The sequence below is a fragment of the Phaethon lepturus genome, unplaced genomic scaffold (assembly GCF_000687285.1).
Source record: "Phaethon lepturus isolate BGI_N335 unplaced genomic scaffold, ASM68728v1 scaffold4529, whole genome shotgun sequence".
Taxonomy (NCBI): Eukaryota; Metazoa; Chordata; class Aves; order Phaethontiformes; family Phaethontidae; genus Phaethon; species Phaethon lepturus.
This window is the reverse complement of record NW_010565366.1, coordinates 65,638-91,629: the sequence shown is the minus strand read 5'-3', so window position 1 is coordinate 91,629 and position 25,992 is coordinate 65,638. Positions and strand designations below refer to the sequence as shown.

General features: G+C 42.0%; 1 protein-coding gene across 1 annotated transcript in view; it reads left to right on the top strand.

Moving 5' to 3' along the window:
* The window catches only part of TACC2 (transforming, acidic coiled-coil containing protein 2), a 106,994-nt gene that overhangs the window by 30,067 nt on the left and 50,935 nt on the right, over positions 1-25,992 (top strand). Inside the window, exon 4 of the mRNA XM_010295152.1 lies at positions 767-898. Within this exon, the coding sequence (XP_010293454.1) occupies positions 767-898 (132 nt within the window). The remainder of the gene's footprint in view (positions 1-766; positions 899-25,992) is intronic.

Below are 25,992 nucleotides of genomic sequence, written 5' to 3'. Positions count from 1 at the left end.
AAGGCTACCCTTCCCGGCGTGCCAGGGATTTGGGCAGATGTCTGGTGTCTGTGTGTAAGAGCTCCTTTCCTGCTGGGACCAGGAGAGGGCACGCCTCGCCGAAGCACCCCGTAGGGCTTTCCCTTGCTGTGAAGCAACTCTGTCTTTCTAATCTGTATTTATGTGCTCTGGAAATCATTACATGGCTGTCATGCTTCTGAGCTCGGGTCTTGTGGGGCTTTGCTGAGCAGAAGGACTTGTGGGAATTAACAAATACAGCAGTATTGCAGTCCTGTAAGCTTAACATTTATGTCATGAGTTCAGGCATTGTTGTGCTTTTAGCTTTACTGCGTAAAAATTATCTAAAGTAAGATAATTTTTTAGTCCTGGGTTTTATTTTTTTCTAAAAGACAAGTCACTCAAGTCACTTAATTGAGTGTTTTTAATGTACACTGAGGAGAAAGAGCTATGTGAGAACTGCAAATTAGTCATTAGTGTTTTATTTATTTTACTAATTTCATATACAGTGAGATTTCTCTGGCAGTTACTGTTGTGGTCTATAAGAACTGTCAAACTTATTATGGGTTATGTGGTCATCTGAGAAATTAAGTGAAATAGGGTTTGTAGGAAGAATTAATTTGTGGGAGGTGTGAGAGAAACAGTATTGGGCTCCTTTAAGCTCCTTAGTTTAGATCCAGCCAAAGTTCATTTTTTTTAAGGAGACTTCACTGAAGCTTCATGGGCACTAGTGAAATTTGTCAGCTTAATTTTAATAATTGTTTTGCAGCACTTCCAAGTCTGATAGCTGCAAAGAAGTTGATAACCTCGTTTCTGGGGATGCACCTTTGGCTGTGGCCCCTGGTGATGGTGTAGTACTGCCTGCTCAAGAAACTGAAGGTTTCACAAGGGAAAAAAAGAGGTATTGTGCAATGTTGTTTCATATGTTACAATAAATTTCCATGTCTGTACATCCTTTGCCTAAGAAAACAAGTAGTGTGAAAGAGGCTGCATAACTTTTAACAAGTGGTTTTTTTGACTTATATGAACACTTTCTTGCTAGATTTTGAAACCAAATAGTAGACTATCAAGGCTTGCTTACTCCAGTATATTTACTGCAAAAGGCCAGAAGAGGGAGCTTGGACGACACTGGTTATTAGTGTGCAGATCTTCCCTACTCTTCCCTACTCTTTTTTCCAAATATTTTCCCTTCTTGAAATTCAAATTTGCTTTATTTGTTTTTTTTTTTTGTGAATCTGTGCAAGATCAGGTCATATTCAAGAGGACTGTTATACTTATTCCCCTTCAGATGCTTCCAGTGTCTTCCCCACACTATTGATTTGTATTGTAGTTGTTATTACTGAAGAAGAAGTTCATTTTTCTTTTGCTGAAGAAATGGTGAATTTCAAAGGTAAATGTTTCTCTCCTTCAGATTTGCATTGATTGGTGCCATAGTGCTTGATAGACGGCCTAGGGAATTTTTGCTTGGAAGACCCCCAAACTGAGTCCTCCCGTCTGAAATACAGTCAAGACAAGACATGTGCTTGGATATTCATGTCAGAGCTTCAAATGACGCCTGTCTTGTGGGTGATTAACCAGTATGATGCTGTGGCTCAGCAATAAAGGCATGCCCTTATTGTGACATCTATTAATGGAAAAGGTCACAGCACAGCTGAGAATATTGAATGGGCCCTCCCCTGGAGAATAGCGTTTTCCACCCCACAAATACAGGCCGGCAGCTTGTGATGAGTACGATATAAGGCCGGAGATGCCATGAGAAAACAGCTATTCCACTAAAGCTCTGTTCAGAAATGTCAAAAGATGCCACTGTCAGCAGGAGGATACTCTGAATCACAAATGAAAATGTACGCAATAGACATGTTCTGCTGTGGAACAGTGAATGAATACCTATCAGCAAATGCTATCCAAAAAAACATCCGCAGTATAATATCTAGGGAACATGTTTGTTAACAATTTGTTCTAAAACTCTGATTTATTTCAGTCAGAAAATAGTGTCCTCACATCTAGTGTATGTGCTTGCTGTAACGCAGTTAGGCCAAGTCTTCTGTATAAAATTTCTCCACAATACTGTACTGGACTCGTGCTTTTTAATGTGTGGGTAGTTGGTGGGGAACAGAAGTGCGCAAAGGTCTGCTTTGCACCAATATGCAAGTTCTGTAATCTGGAGAGGATTTTCTGAATGAAGGGTAGATACCATGGGCATGCTCTAAAAATGGAGAGGAATGGTCAGGTGAGGTTGTGAGTTAGAAAATATTCACCCCAAGATCTTGGCTCTTTCTAGAGAATCATTCAGATTTGTTTGAACCTTATGGATACCCTGGACTGAATTTCACATTCTGTGAGTGCTTTAGTGTAGTCACAGATGACTATCGTTTACAAATCCAAATTGAAACCACCAAAACACATGGTATTTTTTTTTTTTTACCAGAATTCAACATCAAAGAGAGAAGAAATAATTTTAGAACTCTGCAGACAAGCAGAGCTGCTGTGCTCACATATTTAGATTGGCTTCTGCCTCTGAAGTTTCCGTTTGGTTTTGATAATGATGTAGTGTGTTTAATAATGTAAATACAAATGTGTGCCTAAGAATCTCTTGGATGGAGTAAACAATGGTGTAATTAAATAATATGAGTAGAACTGCTTAATACAGAATCAAAATCCAGCCTAGGATGTCAGTAACCAAAATGTACACTGGCAAGCATCCTCATTAGGCCTTGAGAACAGCAGTGTTATCACCCACAGCCTTCTTTCTCTAAAGCTGAACTTGCATGTTTGTTCTTTTTGTAACATGAACACAGACTTTCACAGGTCTTAAAGGAAATTAAGATGCATACAGAGGTGAGAATTAGAGATATCTGTGAGACGAAAGATAATTCTTGCATCCTCTTGAAAAGCAAACCTATTACTGTCCAAATAGCTCTTTGCTGTTATAATCAGTCCCTTATGTAAATACTTCTTGGATTATCTTGGATTTTTATGTGTTTTGTGTGTATCGAGTCAAATCAGCCATGGAAAATGGGGTTATGTTTCACTTTGTCACATTTATGGCAACTGCCTGGATGGCAAGTTGCTAAACTTCTGCAAATGTTGTGCCACTGCGCAGTTTTCTGCAAAATGGATCCTTGAGGCCATTCAGTCTCCTCTGTGATTATGATGGTCACATTACGAACTGTGTCACAGACACTTAATAATTGGGAGAAGTGCTGAAATATCGTTAGTGAGTGTAACTTGTCCTTTATGGAAGCCCTACAGATAGAGAGGAAAGGCTCTGAAAAGCAGATCCAACCCTCTGATTGTCCTATGAGGAAGAGAGATGGATATAATCCATTCTGTAGAGCAAAAAGCAAATGCTGTCTTTGTGCATGTCCTCACCTGTAGCCTCACTACCTGCTTTGAAAGCTACACCTCTGATGTTAAGCATGGCTGGTGTGATTGGAGAGGTGGGTCCTCCTTGTTGTCAGACACGGGGTCAGTTTTGTTTCAAAAGCTGGAATGGACTGGAGTCGGATCATTTTGAGAGACGCTGGATGGATAGGGAACTTCTGCTGATCTCTGCAATTAAATACACATCTCTGTCTTACTCCATTTTCCTGAAATGAGCCTGGAACCAATTGGAAGCACAGCCACAAATCTTTCAATCCAAAAGCAAAAAGTCACAACAGTTTCTAGAGAAAGCTCTGCTTTCTACATTGTTGGTTTCTGAAAAGTTGTTCTATAATACTTCCCTGGGAGGAAGCAAAGCTGAGTTATTGGTGTCACACAGAAAAACAGGATAAGCTTTATGACTTCTTTGTTTTATTTGCTTGATCCCATGTTGAAAACAAGTCCTTTAGCCCACATTTGGAGAGGCTTGGTGTAAAGTATAAAGTGTGCTTTGGTATAAAGTACAAGTATAGAAAAATTAATGTATTGCCTTCATTTATGACCAATAGTGATAATCCTAGACTGAGTTGCTTTTAATGATGCAGTGAAAACCAAGAAGGGATTAAATGGGGTTCAGAAGCACAAGGCTTTTTTCCTTGGAGTGGATTTAACCCTTCTGAAAGGGATGAGTCATTCCACTTAGTATAAGTGCAGTGAACAAGGAAGAGGTGGGAAATACAAGTGAAGGATACAAATGCAATCTCAAGTCCTTCTTGTTTCCAAAGTGTGGGGTTTTGTGTTTTTTCTTTGTGTTTTTTCTTTCTTTTTTTCCTTTGTGTTTTTTCTTTGCTTACATGTATTATGTGAACTAGATGGTAGTGTATTTCTAATGTGTGTCTGGACTGTCTGGTGCACAAGTGAAGTGGTATTTTTTTATAATATCAGCAGAATGAAGGCATTGAAATGAAGTTGCTTAGGTCTTGGAAACTAAAACCCAAGGATTTTTCTTGAGGCTTTGTGGCTGATATCCCAAAAAGTGTTCACTGTCTTCTGAAGCAAAACATAAAAAACAAATACCTTCCACGTTGTCAGCCAGTCTGTAACAAATGGACAGGAATGAGCCACAGTCTTGCTCTTCATTCATTTCCTCCAGTCCAGGGTTTTAGAAGAGACTGTGTCTCCCGAGTGAAGCGTTCAGAACTGTTCAGCCCCAGGCAGGAGGATGCTTTGTGTTGCTTGGTGTAGATCTCTTTGGCCTATTACTGAGTAATAACATCAAATCCTGGGGTGTCTGCTGTGTTTCAGGCCAAAAATGTTGTGAACTAAGTAGCTGATTGTGGAACTGGTATGGTGGGGTCCCCAGATGAGGGACTGGATGGATCCTGCAGATTTCTCTGGGTGAACCCATGACTGGCGGGGGGACAGTCCTGTGTGTGGTGGGCAGGATGCCTGGGGACCCCCATGTTGTGTGCTGGCAAAGGACAGCTTGCATAAAACAGCGGGAATTCAACAAATAGCTTCTAGTAACTGCATTTTTAAAAGACAAAGCATTAATGGATGCTTGACAGAAGTGAGGAATTTCACTGGTTCTCTAACCATATCTTTGTTCAGAATTTGGACTCTCTGGGGTGCATGTTTATGCTCAAAGAGAGGAATTATTTGTGTGTGGTGTAAAGCTGCTGTCTGTATGTGGCAGTGGACAAAAGGGTGACGGTAGCCCTCTGTTTGCTTGTTAGTACTGCGTATTTTACAGGTTCCCTCAGGCGATAATATGGTAATTTCCTTGCTGCTAGAACAGGTTCATTTGCATGAAAATGAATATGTCATTACGCTAATTAATCCCTCCACAAGGAATTTTAGAATGGCATTAATCATCTTGCATCAACCCTGCAAAACTGGCAGTACAGATGCAAGGCAGAGATTATACACCTGGCTTGGGTTGTTGCTCCCTGGCACTGCGGCACGCACGCTGCCAGGTCCGAGGGCACCAGAGGAGCCTGGCACTGCCAGGAGAGTGGAGGACTTGCAGGGGATAACCTCTTGTCCTAGAGCAGGTAATGCACGGGTTAAAACTGTTGAGTCAGGTGTATTTTGTATTTCTCAATAATCAGTGTTAGGCTTAAATATGGCCTGTGCTTTTGGGGCACTCTACCCCTAATGCTAAATCTTTTAAAAACAAAAGCAAAAAGAAAAGCCCTGAAAAATACCAAAAATACTTCAAACCAATTTTATCTTAACTCTTCTGAAATCAAATTGAAGCTTTAAGCTAACTTCTTTAAGAAAGTACCCAGTCATCATTTGGCCACCCATCCTTGGCAGTCACAGCAAAGGCTCGCACCGGGCGGGAATATTGTTCCTGTCTGATTTCTTCATCCTGCATTTTCATCATCTAATTCTCCACGTAGGCCCTGAGGGCAAGAGACCTTTGGATTCTGCCTCCTGAAATCTGCAGCAAGGTGCCTCTGGAGAATGTTATTCGCACGGATCTTGTCAGCTGAGGGCAGGTGCATGAAAGCCCTTAAAAATGTCAGTCCCCTCCCGGGGTTATGCAGCTCCTTTCCCAACAGGTCTGGCTCCAGCTGTCTTAGGGATCTTACACCTCAGGATGCTTAAAGGCTTAGAAAGAAGCATGGAAGCAAGACAAGGTCCCGTGGTTTGTGATGGTGGTTTTGCAACTCTGGTGCATGGAAATGTCAACAGAGCTTTGGGCATTTAGCTCATGGACGTGGTCTGTAGAGGCATATTCAGCAGTAAAACAAACTCCCTCCTTTGGTGTGGTTATGCTTGTGGTTCCAGTCTGAAGGCTGGGACAGAAATTTAGAAAATAGGGGTTTAAAGTTTGGTTTGTGAGCCAGTGAATTCAGGCCTGGTTTATACAGTAGTCGCACGAATCCAAAATTGAAGTGTCTGTGCCTCAGCAGGAGGGGAGAGCAAAGGCGCAAATGACAGGCCAGCAAACAAAAGGAGCCGCAGGAAAGGATGCGGGACGAAGAGCCTTCCGTGGGGGTTCGGCTGCCCCTCAGCCGTGACGTAGGTCTCCTCTGTAGTCTGCGCGGTAGACAGCCCCCCTTGTTCCTTCGGTGAAGCCTCTGCACGGCCACCGTGGCGGCTTCCGCACTTGAGGGTGCCTCGGAAACATCATCTCCTTGTTCGTATGGCTTCTTCATTTCATAAACCGCTCCTGTGCATGGAATCCTCTGGTGTGTTTAGTTCTCACGTTACTGATGGTAATTCACTGCCGACCGCTGAAAGGCCGTAGCCCCCCGGGCATCCTGAATAGCACCGTGCAGAGGCCCCTTTTGTTGTCCCTGCAGTGGGTTTCCCATGCAGGACATTTCAGTAACTAAGCAGGCATCTTGGTTATTCATAACTCTTTAATGCCATTAATCTCGCTTGCAATTTAGATTAAGCAGTGACCTTAGCAACCAAACACCGATCAATGGAGGTGGGGGGCACAGTCATTTATTTCTTTAATTTTAATTTTATTGTTACTTCTTTTAGAAACCCATTAGTGTTTGTTTCCTGTGAGTTGCAGTGTCCATCCTGGGTGCATCGTCACTGGTCACTCCATTTTTCTTTGACTTGTCAGATGGAAATATTCTGTCAGTGTGCTCAGGCTTAAAATTCTGAGGAAGTGGTATTTTTTTTCATAAACTAACAATGTATCAATGCAAATACAGCACTCATACTGTGTTAATCTAGGTAAGTGGTGGAACACACAGTATCAAAGTGTTTATTCTGTAAGAGTAAGTTAAATCTCTCAAGCTTTACACCTAGTATCTCCTCATGTTATTTTGTGGTGTATTATTTTATATCATGGTAACATAGGGCTGTGTTATGCCAGGTATTCTACAGAGGCAATTGAATGAATTGCTTTTATTTTTCTTTAAGAGAATATTGAAAAATATCCCACTGATTTAACACACTCTAATTATTTTACTGCTCAGACTTCATTTACACTGTCTAGTCATGAATCAGTACCCCACTCTAAGCCCATTAAAAAACTCAAACATCCAAAACCCAACAAGACTGTGGTTTCAATCTGAAGGTCTGTTGTTCTTAATTTAGGGCTGAATTTCTGATTTATTTGTACTGGAGTGGGATTAAATTAGAGATAACTGGATCTTTGAAGGATGGTGATGAATGTGCCTTTAAATGGCTAATTATAGGCTATAATCATATCTTAATTATACTGTGGACATGAACTGCACTAAATGCCTATTTATTAGGCACTACTAAAGCATAGGTGTTACGATTTACATTAACACTTTACCATTTTTTGCCAATAAACCAAAATGGGATAAATTCGTCACATATTTCAGGTAACTCTTCATACTGTTTCATCTGTAGCACAAAGTTGCCCCATAAACCTCAGCAAGAGAAAGAAAGAAATCTGCTTTCTTTCCACTGCTTTTGCTATCTGATAGCAAGAGGTCATTGCTCTCATTTGACAATTTGTGTGGCTCTTCAGGAGGTGGCATCTGCTTAGGTTCTTTCTGTGGGATATCATCTTTCAAAATAACAAAGATTTTTAATTTTAAGTGGTGGTCTATTCAGATGCAATACCGTGGCTATTCCCTAAAGCAAAAAGAAATTGGAATTGCACGTCTGGGGAGAAGGAGATTGAAGGGTTTAGGGTTGCTTTCTGTGCTTAGGTGTGACTTTCTGAAGGATTTGGTGACTGTACCACCATTAAGTATTGTTGCTGTCCCTGTCCCACAGCGGTGCAGGCAGTGAGCTGGATCGTGGAATGACCTGGCTGGAAAAACAAATGCAAGGTCAATGTAGTCTTGTCTGCTGGCACATCTCTAGGCCTAACGTAAGACTAGAGTTAACTGGATACAGTGAAGAATCAGAGTGAAGGGTAGCAAATGCCTTGTAGTGTTCAACTGGCAGCCTCAGCAGCTCGTTGCTTGAAGAGGTCTTTTAAATGACTCTCAAGGGACATGGAAATTATAAGATAGATCCTCTCTTGGTCACTGTAGAGACGGAGGTAAGACTAAGCAGCAAAAATCTGTCTGCAGGAGTGAGAGAGACTGATTTGGAGAATAAACAAACAGAAAAAGAAATCCTAAGTGTCCCAGGACTGAAAAAACGCATGGTGAGTAAATTAGCCCAGGAATACGAGTAACATGTCTACAGCCATGTATTTTTGTGCAGCCTATAAAGAAGAATGCTTGAAGTCTTTAAAAGCCTGTAAAACTGCTTACTGTATACCCTTCAGAAAGATGAACTCCAAAGCTTGAGTGCCCACGTGGTTGAAAACAGTCTGCTTGACCTTCTCTGTAACACAAGGATCAACACTGACCCTGGGAGACCGGTATTTCTGGGAAGGACTTAGCAGACGGGGCCTGTGCTTAGACAGCGTATCAGCAATGGCCAAGGAAGGCTGGTGCTCCTGGAAGGGTTTTAGAGTACAGTGTCCTAAAGAGGCTGTCACCACTGCACTTCAAAAGATGTCAATGCTTTTATGTGCTAATGTGTTCTAAAAAGTACAGCCAGCCTCCCAGAAGCACTGGTTTGCCTTGCAACCGTGTCTGTACACAACAGTGTTGATTTTTTTTTTTTTTTTGAGCAGTTGGGTTCTTTTAGTCCTTTAGGAAAGATGTTGCTGTTCCTTAGCAGGCTGATGTTACGGATGCCTTAGCCATGAGCCCTTGGATACCTGGGAGCCTAGTAATAAGGTAGTCCTTGGGGTAAGAACTTCTTCCCAGGCTGCACTCAAGGCTTTGGGATCCAAAGGCAATGTCATCTAAATATAAAAAAAAAAGTTGGGGAAGGAGGGGTTCTGTTTAAACAATAATCTATCCTTTGTTAGCATTTTCCCCTTTTTATTTTTTGGTAGCCAGTACTGTTCCTCAGAGCTTGGGCTGCAGCTCTCGGGATACTAGAGAAACCCCTTTTTGTAGTTGGGATGTTTGGTTTTGCTCTGTTCTATGCTTTATATTGTTTTATTTATAAATTTATAAAGTTTGCTTTATATGGTGCTCATTTCTGCACAGTACCTCAATAATGCATTGCAGCTAGGAGGTACAGCTTAATATTCACCCACTGCTTCCCAAGGGGGATGGATGTGTGCGGGAGGATTTTCTTTCAGTAGGCTCTTTGATGTTTCCATGTGTGTATGTGTGGTCATGTTTATAACTAGTGTAAATGCCTAGCACGATGGACAGTGAAGCCAAGAGCAAAGAAACAGAACATAAATTTCAGTGTATCGTAAACCTTATCACAGTCCTGTCCAGCACTGTTTTTTGATGGAAGCCAAAAATTTCAGACTGGGTGCAAGTGACCAAAGTCTGAATTTATATGTAAACATGAAGTGTAATAAGACCAAATATTTAAGGGCCTGTACAGTGTTTTAAACAACTAACCAACAGATAACCAAGTTTCAATAAAACATTAATTTAGTATAGGCCAAAATACGGCTCTTGCTTAAATGGATGAAACAGGCAGGAACAGAAAATGGTAACGTAGAGGATGGTACTGAATACTTAAACAGTCTTTTTCAGCAGTGGGATCACAGTAAGTTCGTATGTGGCTGTTCATCCCTAGGCTGAAATGCCTGGGGCATCTTTAAGTCCTTTGAAGTCACAGTGGGATTTTTGTAAATTTTTTTTTTTTCTTGTTCAGCTACATACGTATGTTTTTCAGGTTCCAGAGAAGTTCTTACAAAACATACTTCCAGTGTCAACACAGTTCTTATATTTTTAAAAGCTGGCACTAAATTTAGTACTAAATTGATTCTCCTTGGCAGGTCCAGGGCATGGATTGGGGCCAGGCAGGAGAGGGAGAGCTCCCCTCTCATCCGAGGTCCTTCTTACCGATCAGGGCAGGCTGCAGGGAGAACCTTCCAATGCTGCTGGTCACACCACGTTTGTGTTCAGACTCGAGCTCCATCAGACTCCGCGCTTCTGCCCCACAGAGAAATGAAAGGCCAGAGCCAGCTTTGCAAGCGCACTGCTGTAGTTGCATGATGTGTAATTACATGTCCCCTCTCTCTGAAGTGCAAGAAGTGAAATGAGTGACATGATCCTCTGAGCATCTAGAGTAGTTTAAAGAATACGTGGGTTTAGGTGAATGTAGCAACAAGCAAAATGACAGATCCTTTCCAGACCTCAACCGTGGGTTGGTCCACAGACAGCTTTGTAGCGTAACAGATTTTATGGCCACGTCAGAAGTAACTCTACAGTCTGGCTTCTTGCACGGTGTTGCCCAGAGACTGCAGTCTATTATTCGTTACACTTGCATCCCTGAGGCAAAAAAACAAATTTTAAGTCCAAGGCTTACTTAGAGCACATCTTTTTTTGGAAGACCATCGCAGCCTGGAGTTTTGAAATTATTAAATGCGTTCCCTCCCCATGAGGTAACTGTACATGCTACTAGGAATTTGCAGGTAAAGGTTGATTTGATTTGGGTTTCCTAATTTTAGTTTCTCTCATTGGATCTTGTTGATGTAGTACTTGGTCGGAGCCTCCACCACTGCTTTCGAGCATGTAACTTCTTTTTGTGCAGGTGCCTTTGGGTGTAACAGACTAAGCTCCTTCATTTTTGGCCTGAAGCATTTTCCTGAGGCTCCAAGCAGCTCTCTTCTGGCCAGTCAGTGAAGTATTGATACTGAACTGACAGAAGCACATCCACCATGCACTGGTGTTGCAGTTCTTGTTCTACCTGTGCTCTGGCTCACATTGCGGTAATTGAGCTGCTTGGATGGTTATTTTTCAAAGAGAAGAGTTAAATCCTGTGCCCTTTACAAGCAGGAGCAGCATAGAGGCGGCGAGTGGTGAACCTCTGAGCTGTGCCGTGAGCTGTGCACACAAACTGGGGTGAGAGGGAGAGCAGAAGGAGGCAATACCTTGTCTGTGACACCCCTCACCGTAGACCAGAGCCCCTGCTGACCTGAACAGTACGTGCAGAGAGACCAGGGCTCGAAAGGCTGAAGCCCTTGATCCTGCAGACTGCCAGTGAACATGTTAACCAAGGCCGGGGATTTCTAGTGGCACTCAAATGTCTGTTGCATAGAAGTGTTGGGGAATGGTATAAAAACTTTCTCCACTACACAGCTCCTGAAAGGACCATGCTGCCTCAGAATAGGGTTCAGTCCAAGCCTTTTTTTATTGGGCCTTGGTTTACTTAATAGATGTACCTGTGAAACTTGAGGGAGTTGACAGGGATTTTAAATGTATTCTTTACACATGTTAGGAAGATGCCACAATATTTCTGTTTTCCCAATGGCAGGACAAGCAGTGCCTGTGTTGTCCCTCTTGGCTTCCAGGTACCTGCTAGGGCTTTACTTTCTCAGTACGATATTTGCCTTCCTAGGGATTTTTTTTTTCTCAATGTCTTCCTTTTCTCTGTAACAAATGAAATCCAGTAGGGAGCTCTTAATGATATTCAAAAGACCAGTCCTCTGTAGTTCAGTAGAGCTATTCCATGCTGAACTGAAGCTGTAACCTCAACCTAATAGGGCCTCTGAATACAGCCATGTAATTTTAGTCTGTTAGCTGGTACCGTTCATTTCCCGTATTGGATGGAAATAGTGGAGTTATTAACCATTTCAAACCTACTGTCAGAGTGTACCTGGGGCTTTTGATATGCTTTCTTCAAATTCTGTGTTTTACTTACTTGGGAATGCACCTGACAAGCATTTACCTGACATTGTGTTAAAATTTTGCACAACAAGTTCTGTTTTTATTTGGCTCTGTTGATTTGCTGTCATTAACAAAATTGTCCAGTTCGTGGCATTTTATGCTTACCCTGGTAAATGTCTGGTGGTAAAGTCACTGCTTGTAAAAGGGCTAAAACGCAGCCTGTATTCTCTAGCACAGAAGCGGTGCAAACCTGTCAAGTGACACTGCCCTGTGTTTTCAGCTCTCACTCTGCGAGTTGCAGAGTTGTGATGGTGCCTGGGACGAGTCTCTTGCCTGGTGATGACTGGAAATGGCTGTTTGGGCAGGTCGCGCTGCCCAGGCGGTGAGAGCCTTCCCCTGGGAGCTGGCAATACCGAAGGCATATGAGCTGCCGCCACCGTGACAAGGGAGCATCAGAGCAGTGCTTGGGGGTTAACCATGGCTCGGGCACCCAGCTGGGCACGAGAAGTTCTGAAGCTCAGTCCCAGAGTGAGGCGGTGCCGCTGCTTCTCTGGGGGACTTGAGTGTTGAGCAATGAGACACAAGAAATGAGGATTTGGCTTTCACCAGAAATGAAACAACCCCAAAATTGTAACTTGCTTGGAAGTTTGTGGTTAAACATAGTGCTGGCTCATGAGCTTTTCCCCTTAGTTTAAAAAAAAAAAAAAAGGGGGGAGAAAACCCGGCACATTTATTTTGCTGCTGTTCATAGAACAATGTAATTTTAGGCCATCTCAGGAAGTGAGATGTGCTTTGTGTTCACTAAGCATCTTTGTTTCTTCTTATCCCAAGAACAATTTATTGTGGGTGCACCCAGGGAGACAGAACCTTGCACTTGTATATGGCAACCCTTGTTTTTGTAAAGTAAGCAAACCCTACTGGGTTTCCCTTTTTGCAAGCAGAGGAAAAAAACAGAAGCTCTTTAAGGTGTGAGCCTAGTGAGTCCTTTACTGAAACACAAAGGCCATGCTATGGTAGGTGCTTGGAAGTTAGTATGTTTTAATATTTCTGTTCAATTTATCTGATCCTTTTGACCTCTCAGCCCTGTCACATATCCATAATTGTTACATAGCTTCAAGCCATTTCTGTCCCTAGAGTTTAATTCGTCGCATAGACAGTAGTGCAACTGATACTTTTTTTGAAATTTTCTTTTTTTGATCCCTTAGTGATGCGAAATGTCTTGTATGTGGAGCGTCTGTTATTTGCTAAAGACGGTGATGTGGAGAGCAGCGGTGCCCAGCCCTTTCAGCTTGTTACGCACATGAATTCCCAGAACCCTGGTAGCTCCGCGGTGGCAAATGGATAAGCATATTCGTTGGGCTTGGAATGCTCTTTGCTTGGGCTTGTACTTTTCTGGGCTTAAAGAGCCTCACCACTAATCACATTGGTATTAGATGATGGGCATCCCCACGGCTCTCCACCTCATCGTCCAGCAAGGGGGTCCGCGCAGGCAGAAGCAAAACGGTTAAGTGCACCGATGTTGGATGGAGCTGCGCCGCGTAGGGTCCGCTCCCACATTGGCTTGTTTACCTTGGCTGCTCATGATATTCTCCCTACGTTCCTCATGGAAGATTCCATTTTTGCAAGAGGGATGAGCTCATTTGTTTAAATGAAAAAAAAAAAGCAGCCATTCTGCTTATTAATCCGCTCCACAATCGTCCCGATGTGCACAACTTGCCTGTTATTAGAGGGAGATGTATGCACGGCGTCCAGTGCACACGTGCATTTGCATTTCAAATCAGCTGAGTCAACACAATGTAATGGTCCTGCCTGTAGGTCCTCAGGGAGCCACAGTAGCTGACAATGTGTGCTTAAAGGGAGGGTCTGCTTTTCTTCTTCTTCTTCTTTTTCTTTTTTTTTTTTTTAAGCCAGATTCAATAGCCAATAGTCCTGTGTTAGAGGCGCTTGCACTGTAGCTGCTTGAACCACTGATGTTTAGCAGATGATTTGCCTGTCACAGTGGCTGGGATTTGATTTGATTTTATAAATAGCGTTCATCTGGACCAAAAAAAAAAAAAAAAAAGAACGAACTGGCAACAGTTCAGAGAGGAGAAGCTGCTGCTGAAGTGTTTCTGCTTGTGCTGCCACTGATGCGAGCAGCTGTTTCCATCTGCACTGCAGCACTGCAGCCTCTACACAGCCAGAGCTCGCAGGGCTCGCTGCTGGTGGAAGTACGGAGGAAGCTGGCCTTGCTCGCGTCTAGCTTCAACCCGAGGGCACGCCGAGGATGGGAGGGTCGCAGTCTCTGCAGCAGGCGCAGACAGGTAGCCTGAACCGGGAGCCATCAGAGGCCATGTAAGTGTGGATTCCCTTTGCTCTTCTCTTTTTTTCTCGCTGTACCGTTGGGCCTGCAGCCTCTCTGCGCTTAACCTGTGCGGTGCGTTAAGGAGCTGACTTTTGTGTCTGAGGCCTTTGTTTAATGCTAATTGCATTCAGCTGGAGACGCAGTTAAGGTTTTGCTGAATATTGTGAGTTATATTTTATGATGCTCTCCTAGTACGAAGGCACCTCACTTGGACTGACCACCTCGATTCATTTGTGTTGAGCAATAGCTGTGTACCATATGTTTTGTCTTTTTATGTTTTGGATGCATAATCAATCAAGCACGGTGACCATTTCCAGTGAACAAAAACACACCCCTTCTCCCTTCCCAAGCCCACCACCTCTGTGTTTTCTATTTAAAATGCACAGCATGGAGCTGCATTTCACTGTTTTCTCAGAGCTTCTTTTTGCTTTTCTCTATACAGATACTGTTTTTCAGGTCACATCACTCTTGTCAGCATCCGTCCCTCTCATGGTATTATATCCTCTGATGAATCATAAGCAGGGTGTCCTTAGATCTCTCCTCGCTGAAGGCCAACTCTGAAAGGTTCATTGGGGGTAGGGAGGAAAAAGCAAACAATTATTGCTTATTCAGAACAAGATACCACTTTTTCAGATGGCTAAATTGTATATGAAAGTGCAGAAATATGTATGTGTATGCAGAAACAGCAGAGTCATTTCCCATTTGTAAATAGGATTTTGTCATTTATTGGTTGAGGATTTATTGGTTTACTTAGCCAACAGTCTTTTCTCCCTAACCCTCCACCCCGAACTACTAAGCTGGCATGCTAGAGCATGGACCTTCCCTCTGAGCGGATTTTAGAAGAATTGCCTTGTCTGCTATTGTCATTTTTGTTCCATAAATCACATTTATCTAACACGTCTGAACACCGAGTTCATTTCTGATCATGTGTTCTGGTAAGTTTTCGGTATGTATCCACTAGGGCTAGTCTACAAACCAGCCTCATGTAGGTCTCTCAATTTTATTTTTTTTTTAAAGTAATGTCTGCTTAATAAGGTAGATCTGATTGAGAGTTGAGACATCATTTGTATGTTTGAGATAAGTGCTTCAAAGTCATCGGGGAATGATACAGCAGTAACTGACAGTTTTGCCTCTATAACAGGCCTTACAAGTAGGTATATGCTCCCTATTGTCATATTCCAGTATTTCAGCAGCTAGCTTTGCCTGATACTGTCTCCTTGTATCTGTAAGATACAGGCCTAACAGCATTTCTGCATCCTTTGTTCCACTGATGTATAGCTTCACCAATTAAGATTTTTTTTCTGTATAGTTCCATCTTACATAGTACTGACACTCCTATATTCAGCATCTATTTTAATGATATGGTGGAATAAATGGATGCCTCATTATCTGTAAAGTACTGTAAACTACGTTTTCATCTGCACGAACTCATGTTGATTTTTAACAGTGATCCAGGGACTGGGCAGTAAAAGAGATGTAGCTAAATCAGAGTTCAGTGGCTTTTATCTACAATTTTCACAGCCTTTTAAGAGTGCATTCTGTTGAAGAACATACTGATCAAGGTATATATATGTATATGTTTTGGGGGCACATGAGTAAATGATATTGTCATCTCTTTCAATGACTCCTTTTATATATAAATATACTTATCTTTTGCAGTTAGTCATTCATGTGGGGTTTCAATATGGTCTTTTAAGGTCCATCATAATCAACAGATACATTTTTAGCACAGGTGTCGTTTGGTAACTGTTGATGTCCTCGGGAAGAGTTTGTGAAAGATACGTCTGATCTTGTATTAACTAAATCACTAAAGGAGTGTGCCATTTTCTTCACTCCAAGTAAATACACTTCAAAATGAGCTAAGAATGGAGATGTTTCTTTATCCTTGAGAAAGTACAGGCCCATTTTTCTGAAAATAGGAACGTCCTCGAAGGATGTAGTGGGTAATCGGTTCTGGTCTGAGGTTTTTTACTTTATACCCTAACCACTGTAACTTTTACCAACGCTTTTTTAATGAGTTTATATTTAACTTACTTTGCAAACACAAGCAAGTTCCTTAATGGCAGTGGTAGTTCAGAGGCAAAAACGTCTGGCCACGTCCCAGGCAAGCTGGGTACCTGCCCATACAGTTACAGCATCCCTGAAGTCATCATTTTAGCCATCAGTAGAGGCTGACTGCCTAACAGAGACAGCTCCTTAACAAAGGGAAAGCACCGTTGGATTTGGCTGACCTGAGTTCATTAGGGGTGTAAATCAGAAATCATTACTGGAATACATTAGCATCAAAAAAGTACAGAGACAAACAAATTCCTTAAATAGCTGCTGGTTTAGGAGTTCCTCCAAAGTGTCCTATGATGGACTTCTTCTCTAAACACTAGGGAAAGTCGTAGAAAAAAATTGATGGTAGAAGTGGTGCTGAAAAGGAGTCTAGGTTAAGATTTTAGAGTGTATCCATGATTATATATGCTCTTTTTGTGTGTGTTTGACAAATTCTCAATTTTAATGTAGATTTGTTTCAGCTAGGATGAAAGTATTTTTAATAAAACCAGTATTGATACTGACAGCCTGGGGTATTCTGTTGTTCATTGTGGATTGTTAGTGACTCAGTCACTGGCAGTAGACAATTGTCTTTTTATTTAAAGAAAAAAAAAAGTCAATTTTGAATGATAAAAAAGGGAAAGCCCAAGGGAAGCCCATGACAATAAAAGTTAACTGCAGATAAAAGTGGTGTGGTTCAGACCTCGCTATTGACATTATAAGCACTGTCATATGTGCTTTGCAAATTGCAGCAGGCACCCTGGTGGTCATAGATTTAGCTAAATCAAGGGCACGTTTCAATCAGATAATAGGAAATGACTCGGTTGAAATAAAAGCAGATGACACTATGATGATGTTTAGCATGCACGAATTTGTTCAGGTGCATACACGCTTACATCTAGTGCACTTGTGACAGTATGCTTACGTGCGCTGTTTGGGCTACACTGAGACACCAGTTTCGTCCTGCTGAGACAGAATTCAGCTTGCCAAATGCTATCACCTATATGTCGGTGGTTCTCTTTTTAATAGTAATACATGTCTATCCCTTGGTAATACTTTTTAAATATTAGGAAACTGGAAATGTTGCTAGTTTTTTAAATGTTGGTAGCTCTTAGCCAGTTGTCATCGTGAATCTATTTTCTTTTTCTCCGATGGAAAAGTTTCCTTTCTCCTGAGCATGTACCACACCTTCCTTTTGGGGAGCATTATGGTTGCTGTCTGTCCACCAACTGGGCAGGATTTACATTCAGTGCCCATTTCTTGATCTGCCAAAGGGCTGATGATGTGTTATTTCCTCCCATCAGGAGCTCTACATGCTGTGTCTCTAACATTTTCATCCCTTGCCAATCCAAGAGGAAAATGACTGAAGACTGAGCCAGCTCCCACTGAAGTTGATGCTGAAATGCCCACTGACTTCAGTGGGAGCTGGATCAGGCTCCAAGAAAGAAATGGAATGTTACTGATCATGGGTAGCAGGCCAAGATGTTGGTGCCCTTGTGGGTTGTTTTTCAGCATTTCTTCTGCTGCGTTGTCTTTTCGTTTGTTGTTGCTTGCTGGAAAGACTCAGAACAATTTGGATTGGATTGACTCAGCCTTGTGCATGAGAGGTGGGAGCAGCTGTTCTGTGTGTATGTGTGTATATAAGCATCTATATACAAAAGATATCTAGGCATACATACAAAAATGCAGCCCTTGCTTGCTACCACATTCTTTATTTTTCTGTCTCCCAAACTTAAAAGAATCCACTGTATGGTTCTTAAAAGTTGGAAAGAGATTAGTCTGGTAAAATATTTTCACAGTTTTATATGCTTATACATAGGAAAATCATCTTAATGAATATATACACGGAAGAGTGGTGTATATATACATAGAGAGAGAGAGAGATGTAGTATTGAAAAGAATTTGGGTCTTGGGAGGAGGGGAGGCTCCTGTTACTGAATTGGTATTTAGTTTGAGTTAATCCCTTGACAGATAGTTCTACCTAGTATCAGCGTTCTACATAAATTTGTTTTTTTCTTCTTCCTCTTATTGACAGTCGTCACTAAGCATCCCCATCAGTAAGTAGAGCATACTCTGTCTACTAGATTTGTCTACTAAATAGGGTGAAGTGCTGGAAGGTGTGGGGGTGTTTTACTTAAGAGAGAATGGACCAGAAGCAGCAAGCAAATTCTTCTGTCAATCTCCCCTGTCTTTTATTCCAGCCTTCCTTATTTGAGTTCAAAGGATCTCATCTCTGATGTCAATGACAGCGCTTCCTTTGATATGAGAGGTTATTACATCAACTGCTACATCTGTCACTGGAAGTAGGCAGGTCACGTTTAGACTTCAAAACAAAATAAAAAGACCCCAGAATCACTCACCCTCTATTAGCAAGGCATGCCACACATCTGGCAAATACGTCTATATTATAAAGTTCTATACAGAATGGTGTGCCCTATGCCATGCATAATGGAGCTGCTGTCATCTATTATGTATTATGACATACAGGCAAATTGGAAAATACAAACTGATGTGAAGTAGTAAAAACATGAATGAAAAGGGATTCCTGCACATGCACTGTAGCTGTCACTCATAGTCAGAACTGTTTCTCTGTCTGCTTTTGCTTTTTGCTTTGCTTGACCCAGCAGTCAAGTAACTGCTTGTTAAATTTAAATCAAAGATGCTTTTCAGTCCTGTGTGTTGCAAGAGGTAACAGCCTGGGTGCTCTTAATCTTTCTCTAAAATGATTATAGTACATAGAAAAGGGTTCTGTCTATTATAAACACATTTCCATTGTTTTAAGACCTTACACCTATAGAGTTTTTGTATTTGCTAATGCCTCAGATACCATTTCCTTACTCGTCTCTGATGCTTTGTAAAGGTTTAGCTATGTAACAAACTTCTTATTTAGTCCAGGTAAGCAGGTTTCTCAGTGGCAAAAGGCAGAGTTTTAATTACAGCTAGAATTTCAATGCAGTTTGCATTTTCTTTGAGAAAGTGGGTATGTTTGCTGTAAGAAACAAACAAATATATTTTTATGTATATTATGTAACTTCCAAGAAAAAAAGGTGTAATTTCCTTTCAGATCCTTAAATGCTCTGAAGCAGCCATCTGAGTTTAGTAGTGGACTGTGGATATCATGTTTTGTACTCTCATTAGCACCAGAGAGCCAGCTTAATGGGAAAAAAAAATGAATTAGTTTGCTTTTTCCACCACAGTCTGAGGTTTCAGAGGTTTCTTTCAAGGCACGTTTTGGCCTGAGAGCCTTCATTGATGGTGATATTGGACAAGATACTAAGATCCCTCTGTAGCTGTATAAAACAAAGCGGAGTTTGCAACATAGACTGTCTAAATGTATAGCATGTGAACTGAATTTTGGTTTAAGCAACTGTAGATATCTCTGAGACAGACCGCAGGGTAATTGTAGAGCCCCGTTCCATGTTGTTTGTTGCTTCCCCACAGTACTGCTTGCTACAGCTCCTCTCCCTCTGCTGCGAGGACTGAGTAAGGAGATGAATGGGTGCTTGGGAAGCCTCTTGCTTTCCCAAGGAAGAACTGGGTTTTGTTGGGATGAAAAGTAAACTTTGGGAAAATCTGGGGCTTTCCATTTGATTTTGATTAAACAGAATCCTTAGAATTATGTTCAAATTTACAAGATAGGGTTTTTCTAAACAAAAGAAGCTTGTTCCTAGGGCTAAATGTAGACCAGATTGTATCTGAAACCTAGTAGCAGTTAAACTCAAAAGCTTACGTGATTCTTGATTTCCTTCAGTGTAGAAACCTACATTTGTTGGTCTTGTTAATAACAGTTCATTGCTCTCATTAGAAATGAGTCCAGTGTTGTGCTGAGAAAAGGGTTTGGTTGCCAACGGAGGGGGAGGATGAGCAAGGAATTTGAATCCCTTTGTTTAACTTCCCAAGGGCAGGACTGTCCCCTTCTGAGGCGGGAGCCTGGGAGGGGAAGGTTCAGCGCCGATGCTGCTCAGCGGGCAGAGCTGTGGGCAGCACAGCTGGGGTGCCAGCTGGTGAGGTGCCACTGCACATCGGGGATTGCTCTTTCCAGCATGCTGTTCTGCTGAGTCGGCACTTCCCTGAGCTGGGCGTTCACGCAGCACCTACCGAAAGGGATGGTTTCATTGCATTGAGAGCTGGAGCAGCACAGTGTGCCTGCCAGAGAGGTAAAGCTGCAGCTCTGCTGAAGTCAACGAGAAGTCCACCAAGAGCTACACCAGGCTGGAGTGGCAGCAGAAGGATCACACCCACCCCCGAGTCAGCAGATGAAAGTATTATAGCCCAGTGAGAGGATTTGTTGTTGTTGTTAAGAGGTTGAGGTGGTTTTTGTCCTTTCCTCCTATTGCTTCCCAGCCGTGTTTCTATCCATGCAGCTGCTGCACGTGTTTAAGTAGAGGAGCGTCAGTGAGGATCTGCATGGAGCCCTGTGCAGCTTTATGGAGGCTGTGCAGGGGTAAAAGAGGAAGAATATGGAGCAGATTGGGGGCAGAAGGATTCTTCTCCCAGAGACTCCCCACCTCCCTTCTCCACCCTCCATGTAGTCCGTATCTCCAGGACTGTGAGCGTTGCAGGAACAGAGTCTTATTTCCACACCTCGCTATTTTCACAAATCTCCATGCCTCTCAAGAAAAACTGATCCCCCAAGGATTATGGGTGTCATATATTCATCTCTGCACTTCACAGTCGCTGTTCTGTCCATAGGTCCCGCTTTTGAGTGGCGTGGCAGAGCAGAGATGTGGCTCTGGAAAGCCTTGTTGCTTTTAAAAGGTAGTTCCAATAAGCAAAGCAAATTCAAACCTAAGGCTCTGGCTCCGGCTCCCAATGAATTATTGATTATTTTCCCTTGAAGCCATTGCATGATGCTCAATAGCAGTGAGCACAAGCACATGGATGCTTGTTGAGGAGGTAGTTAACAGGATGTTGTTTCCTGGATTAAAACTTTAGAGCTTGGCACTATAGGCAGAGGAAAGATACTTGCCATGGGTATTAAATACTTAAAACACCAACTACTGCTTCAAACACCAAACCCTAACCTAGTAGGGTGAACAAAGTGCAGCACTGACTGGGATTATTATGTATTAACTGATTATAACTATATTTGTGGTAAGCATTTTCTACCCTGGATATTGGGGTACCCTGCATCTTTAGTGTTTCTTCTCATCTCTTAAGGGATTTATGTATTTGGATATTTAGCAGCCTCTGGTGATTTAGGGACACATGAGTATATTTGCTGTTGTGATGTCTGAAGATGAGTGCGTTTAATTAAATGGTATTTTCCTGTTGCTTCTCTGAGAATAAAGCATCTGCATGGAAGGAACACGGGGATTAAAAATTTCTTCAATTCTGAGTCCTGTTTCTGTAACAGATGTAGATGTTTTCATTATTCAGGCTGAAGCCAGTAAAAGAGAAAGTAGGCTGACCAGAAAGGATGGAGGTTTGTTTCATTATTCATTTATATCAGTAGTGTTGAAAAACATACCCTGTTAGATCTCAGGAAAAGCAATAAAAAGGGAGAATTTAACATGATTTAAAGCAACATGGGGAACTTCTTCCTAATCAGTTAGAAAAATGATTTTAGTAGTTTGAAGTGCTGCTGTAAGTATGCCATGTTATATCTCTCAGTCTTTTTTCCTTCAGATGTGGCTTCCCACAGCTTGAGACATTTCTTTCTGGTTGCTGTGTGAAAGCAGGAAATGGCCTTTGTTGGGGGAGTGTGAATTTGGCTTCCGCACAAAATGCTCTCAAAGTTGCTGAATAAACAAGCAGAAAAAGCAGGAATAAAAATTCCTTTTTCCCATATCAGTTATGGTAGGAAGACTACCTATAATACAATAGGTTAAAAAACAAAAATCAACATTACTTTTTGGTGATTATGCCCTTTTAATTCTCCTCCACTGCAGTTCTAATCCTGTTCTCTAAATGTAACCATCCTGTGGGGTAAAATTGGCCTTTTTACAGTAAGTGATTAATGTTTAAGGGATTCATAAGTTTCTTTTTGCAATCTATTCTAGAAGACAGTTTCCAAACTGACCTGTGTGGTATAATGTGCAAGGTATTAGTTTCCATTGCTAAAGCCCACATAATGATCTGAAAAGGAGTAGCGTATTTAACTGAAAATAGCATTTTATTTCTGTTATCTCACCTATGTAAAAAAAGAAAATCCAGATTCTTGTATCTCAGCTGAGACACTAAGTTATCCGAGGACTTGACGTCGGAAGAGCAGTGATAGTAGTTTTACATCAGTAGCAGTATATAACTGAGCCATGTTAGCCCTTTCACACCAAATTTACACTGGTGTAAATCATTAACACTTTCAGCTGAGCTGTCTGAGATGCGCTGGGGCAGCAGAGAACGTTACACCCTTGGGCTTGCGGTGTGGAGGAGAACCAGAAAGCTGCCCAAAGCAGGGATACAGCTCTGGCTGCTTCTGCACACGATGCAGAATGATCTTCCTCCCTTGTGTCCCTGAATTAGACCTTGTGCTTGTCATGACACATCACTTGTGGGCCGGAAAGGATCACCTTTGATGTAATAGTGATTATTTTTCTGGGGAGCCATGTTTTCCATGGGTCTTGTAGGAATATTCATGCTGAAATAATATTAAAATCCTTCTCTGCAGAGGAGTGCCTGCCCTGCTTCCTGCATACACTGGTGTCTATGTGAATTCTTGTGTAATTGCATCGCACTAAAGTAGGTCTTTGTCGTTTCAGTGGAATGGGATTTATTTGATAAAAGCTTTATTCTTAAGTGAGAACTGCGAAGGGCGCTTCTCTGTTGCGTTGTAGCTCAGGCCATAAAACGAACACGTGACATTTTTCCCTGCTCTTACGTTGGGCAAAATACTGGGTGGGTAGGAAACTAGGGATGATTTTGTGGAATGTGACTTTGGTTGCAGAAACCCATGAATGCAAAATATAATTCCTGTTCCAACCTCCCAACTTTGATTGCAAAATGTTCTTCCACAAAAACCTTTTTTTAAAAAAAAAACTATCTGTTTTTCTGTCCTACAGTATTGTTTTTACCAGGGTTTTAATGCATCAGAAAGATAGCAGGATAAAGAATGAAGATACCTAAGAAACTAACTTAATCCCACTTTGGGGATTTCTTTTACAAAACTGTTTTAAATTGCTGTGGTTAAAGAAGGTGGAGTTGTACCTATTTTTCACTGAGCCACATCTGGTTTTAAAGTAGAAATAGAGAGAGTGATCTATAGGCCAGCAATGGTGAGTGTTATAAAGTAAGACTAAAAATTACTCTCCAGCATTATAGTCTAAGCGGAAATATCCTGTGATTAAATTACTGTTTTGTTTTGATGATCAGACTTTGCCAGTCAGAGTCTATAAAATATGGCCCCAATGTTGCAATGCAGGTAAGTGGCACAAGGTGTAATTGCTTTTTCTGGCACGCATATGATACGTATTCTGTACGTATGCCATACGTGCCAGATGGCAGACAAACGTATTCCCCTGTAAGGAGATTCACCTGCTTAGTACAGACTCGGCACTGGAAAGCTGTGAATTCCCACCCACTCCTGGTGTGGTCTGGGGCGTTTTGCATTTCGCTGGAGCAGACCCTCGGAGACCGACAGACTCTGCTTTTCCTGTGGCTACCTCGGGCTTCCCAAACATTAGCTTATTTATTTGCAAGGCTTGATTGTCACCTCGTGTGTGCAAATCAGTAGTAACGTTCCAGCGGGACAATGGTATCGTGCCGGCAGGAGCAGGACGCGAGCTGAAGGCAGGGTTGGTGCTCTCACTGTTTCCATCTCAGCATCCTCTTCTTGCGACCCGGTTTGCAGTTTGTCTCCTCCCGGTATAGGCTTGTTGTGAGTCTGTTTAACCATAGGATGGATGATCTTGTCCCTGAATACCCTTACAACAGCGTGAGAGAAGTCCTTTAATTGTTAATGGTCAGAAACGTGTCCCTAAAGGAACTGTCTTGTAAATGGAGGCTGGTGACATGTAAGTGACATGTTTGTACTGGTGACATGTAAGTGACATGTTTGTACCTCCATGGCTCAATACAAGCGCCAGACCCAGCACGGAGACCATTCCCTGCGGGGGCAGATAGCTTTCTGTGGTCCCTGAGAAGTCACCAACCCTTTAGCTTTGCTAGGCTGGGCCAAGGTTGCTGGCTTTGCTCTGTGAGGTTTATGTCTATCACCATTTGTATTTGGGTTGTTTTTAATACAATGCCTTTAACAGATCCTTGGATGCTAGGTTTGATAGGTAGACTAATTCAGATACCAAATATTAATATCTAATATCTAAAATAACCAGATAAATCTACTGTTATATTTGTGTTTTCTATATGTTGCAAATGCATACAAAATTAACATTAAACTTTAAAATCTGTAATGATGTCTCATATTCAAAACATGTAGGTGAACAATGACACAGGTAACAAATACTGTGTTAAAAGCAGTTAATTAACGTGGAATGTCATGTCAGATGGAAGTCACTGAGGAGGCAAATACTGTACAAAAATGATAGCACACAAAGCTGACACATCTTTGGTATTATCCTAACCTAGTGCTGGGATGAAAAAGTGACCTTTTGTTGTAACTATAGAATATTTTTGGTCCTCATGAGTAGGCCCTGGGGTCAGCTAATGGCTGCTGGCCTAAATTGGTAACTTGATCTCCAGGAAAGGAATTACCATTTGGGCTGTCTTGGTCATTTTGAATTATCCAGAGCTGCATTTCTAACAGTCTGAAAGGGCGGTCGAAAAGAGCTTGTATGTATCTCTGTATTACAGAATTGTGTAACTGCAATATGAGTGATACCGCAAGATGAATTATAAGAGATTGTCTATACTGAATTTTATATAAACAGAAGAACAAAACCCCTCAAACATAATGCGCACCGAGCAGTCTTTCTTCCCCTGTGGACTGTGTACACATCCACAGCAAAGCAGCTGTTGTGCCGTTAGAGATCCCAGCCCGAGTGGATAAGGCGGACTTGAGGCGGATGCAGAAGTGACCTGGCCAAGGCTGTGTACCGGCAGCAGCTCAGTGGCAGGGTTGAGAGTAGGACTGATCTTCCGTCTGGAGAGATCTATTGCTGAAACGTCCTGCCTCATTGTTCTTTTTGGTTGGTTGGTTTTGTTTGTTGATTTTTTTTTTTTAAGACCTATACTGAAAAATCAGTTTTACCATTGAAAATGGCACCAGGAGATTTAAAAAGGTTTTATGATACTGTTTACAGTAGAAGAGCTTTGACTGAAATTAATGTGTACCTCTGAACTCCTTGCCTCGGTGGCTTTGGAAACTCTAAAGCTTGAAGTTTCTGAGTGTCTTCTCAAATCTGTCAGTCTGTGTGGCTCTTGCCGTGCAAAATGGATCGACCTCAGAAGTATACAGCCAGGCGTGCGTCCTTGGTTCTGATCTCATCAGTAAACCAGACCTGAATTATTCATGCAGGTTTTATGAGGATCATCTCTGAAAATGATCAATGGAGGTGAGACTGCAGAGCTCATTCCTCCTTTTTATTTCCAGCTCATCTGGACATACAGGTAAACCTTTGGATTCCTTGCTTTTGTTTCATTACCCTCCAAGCACTCCTGGATGGCAATGGAGCACACTTCGGTTTTGCTGTTGCTGTGTGCCGGTTGTAAGATTACCTGACCCCCCCCCGCCCCCATATGTCATGTTTCCAAATACACCATGAGACT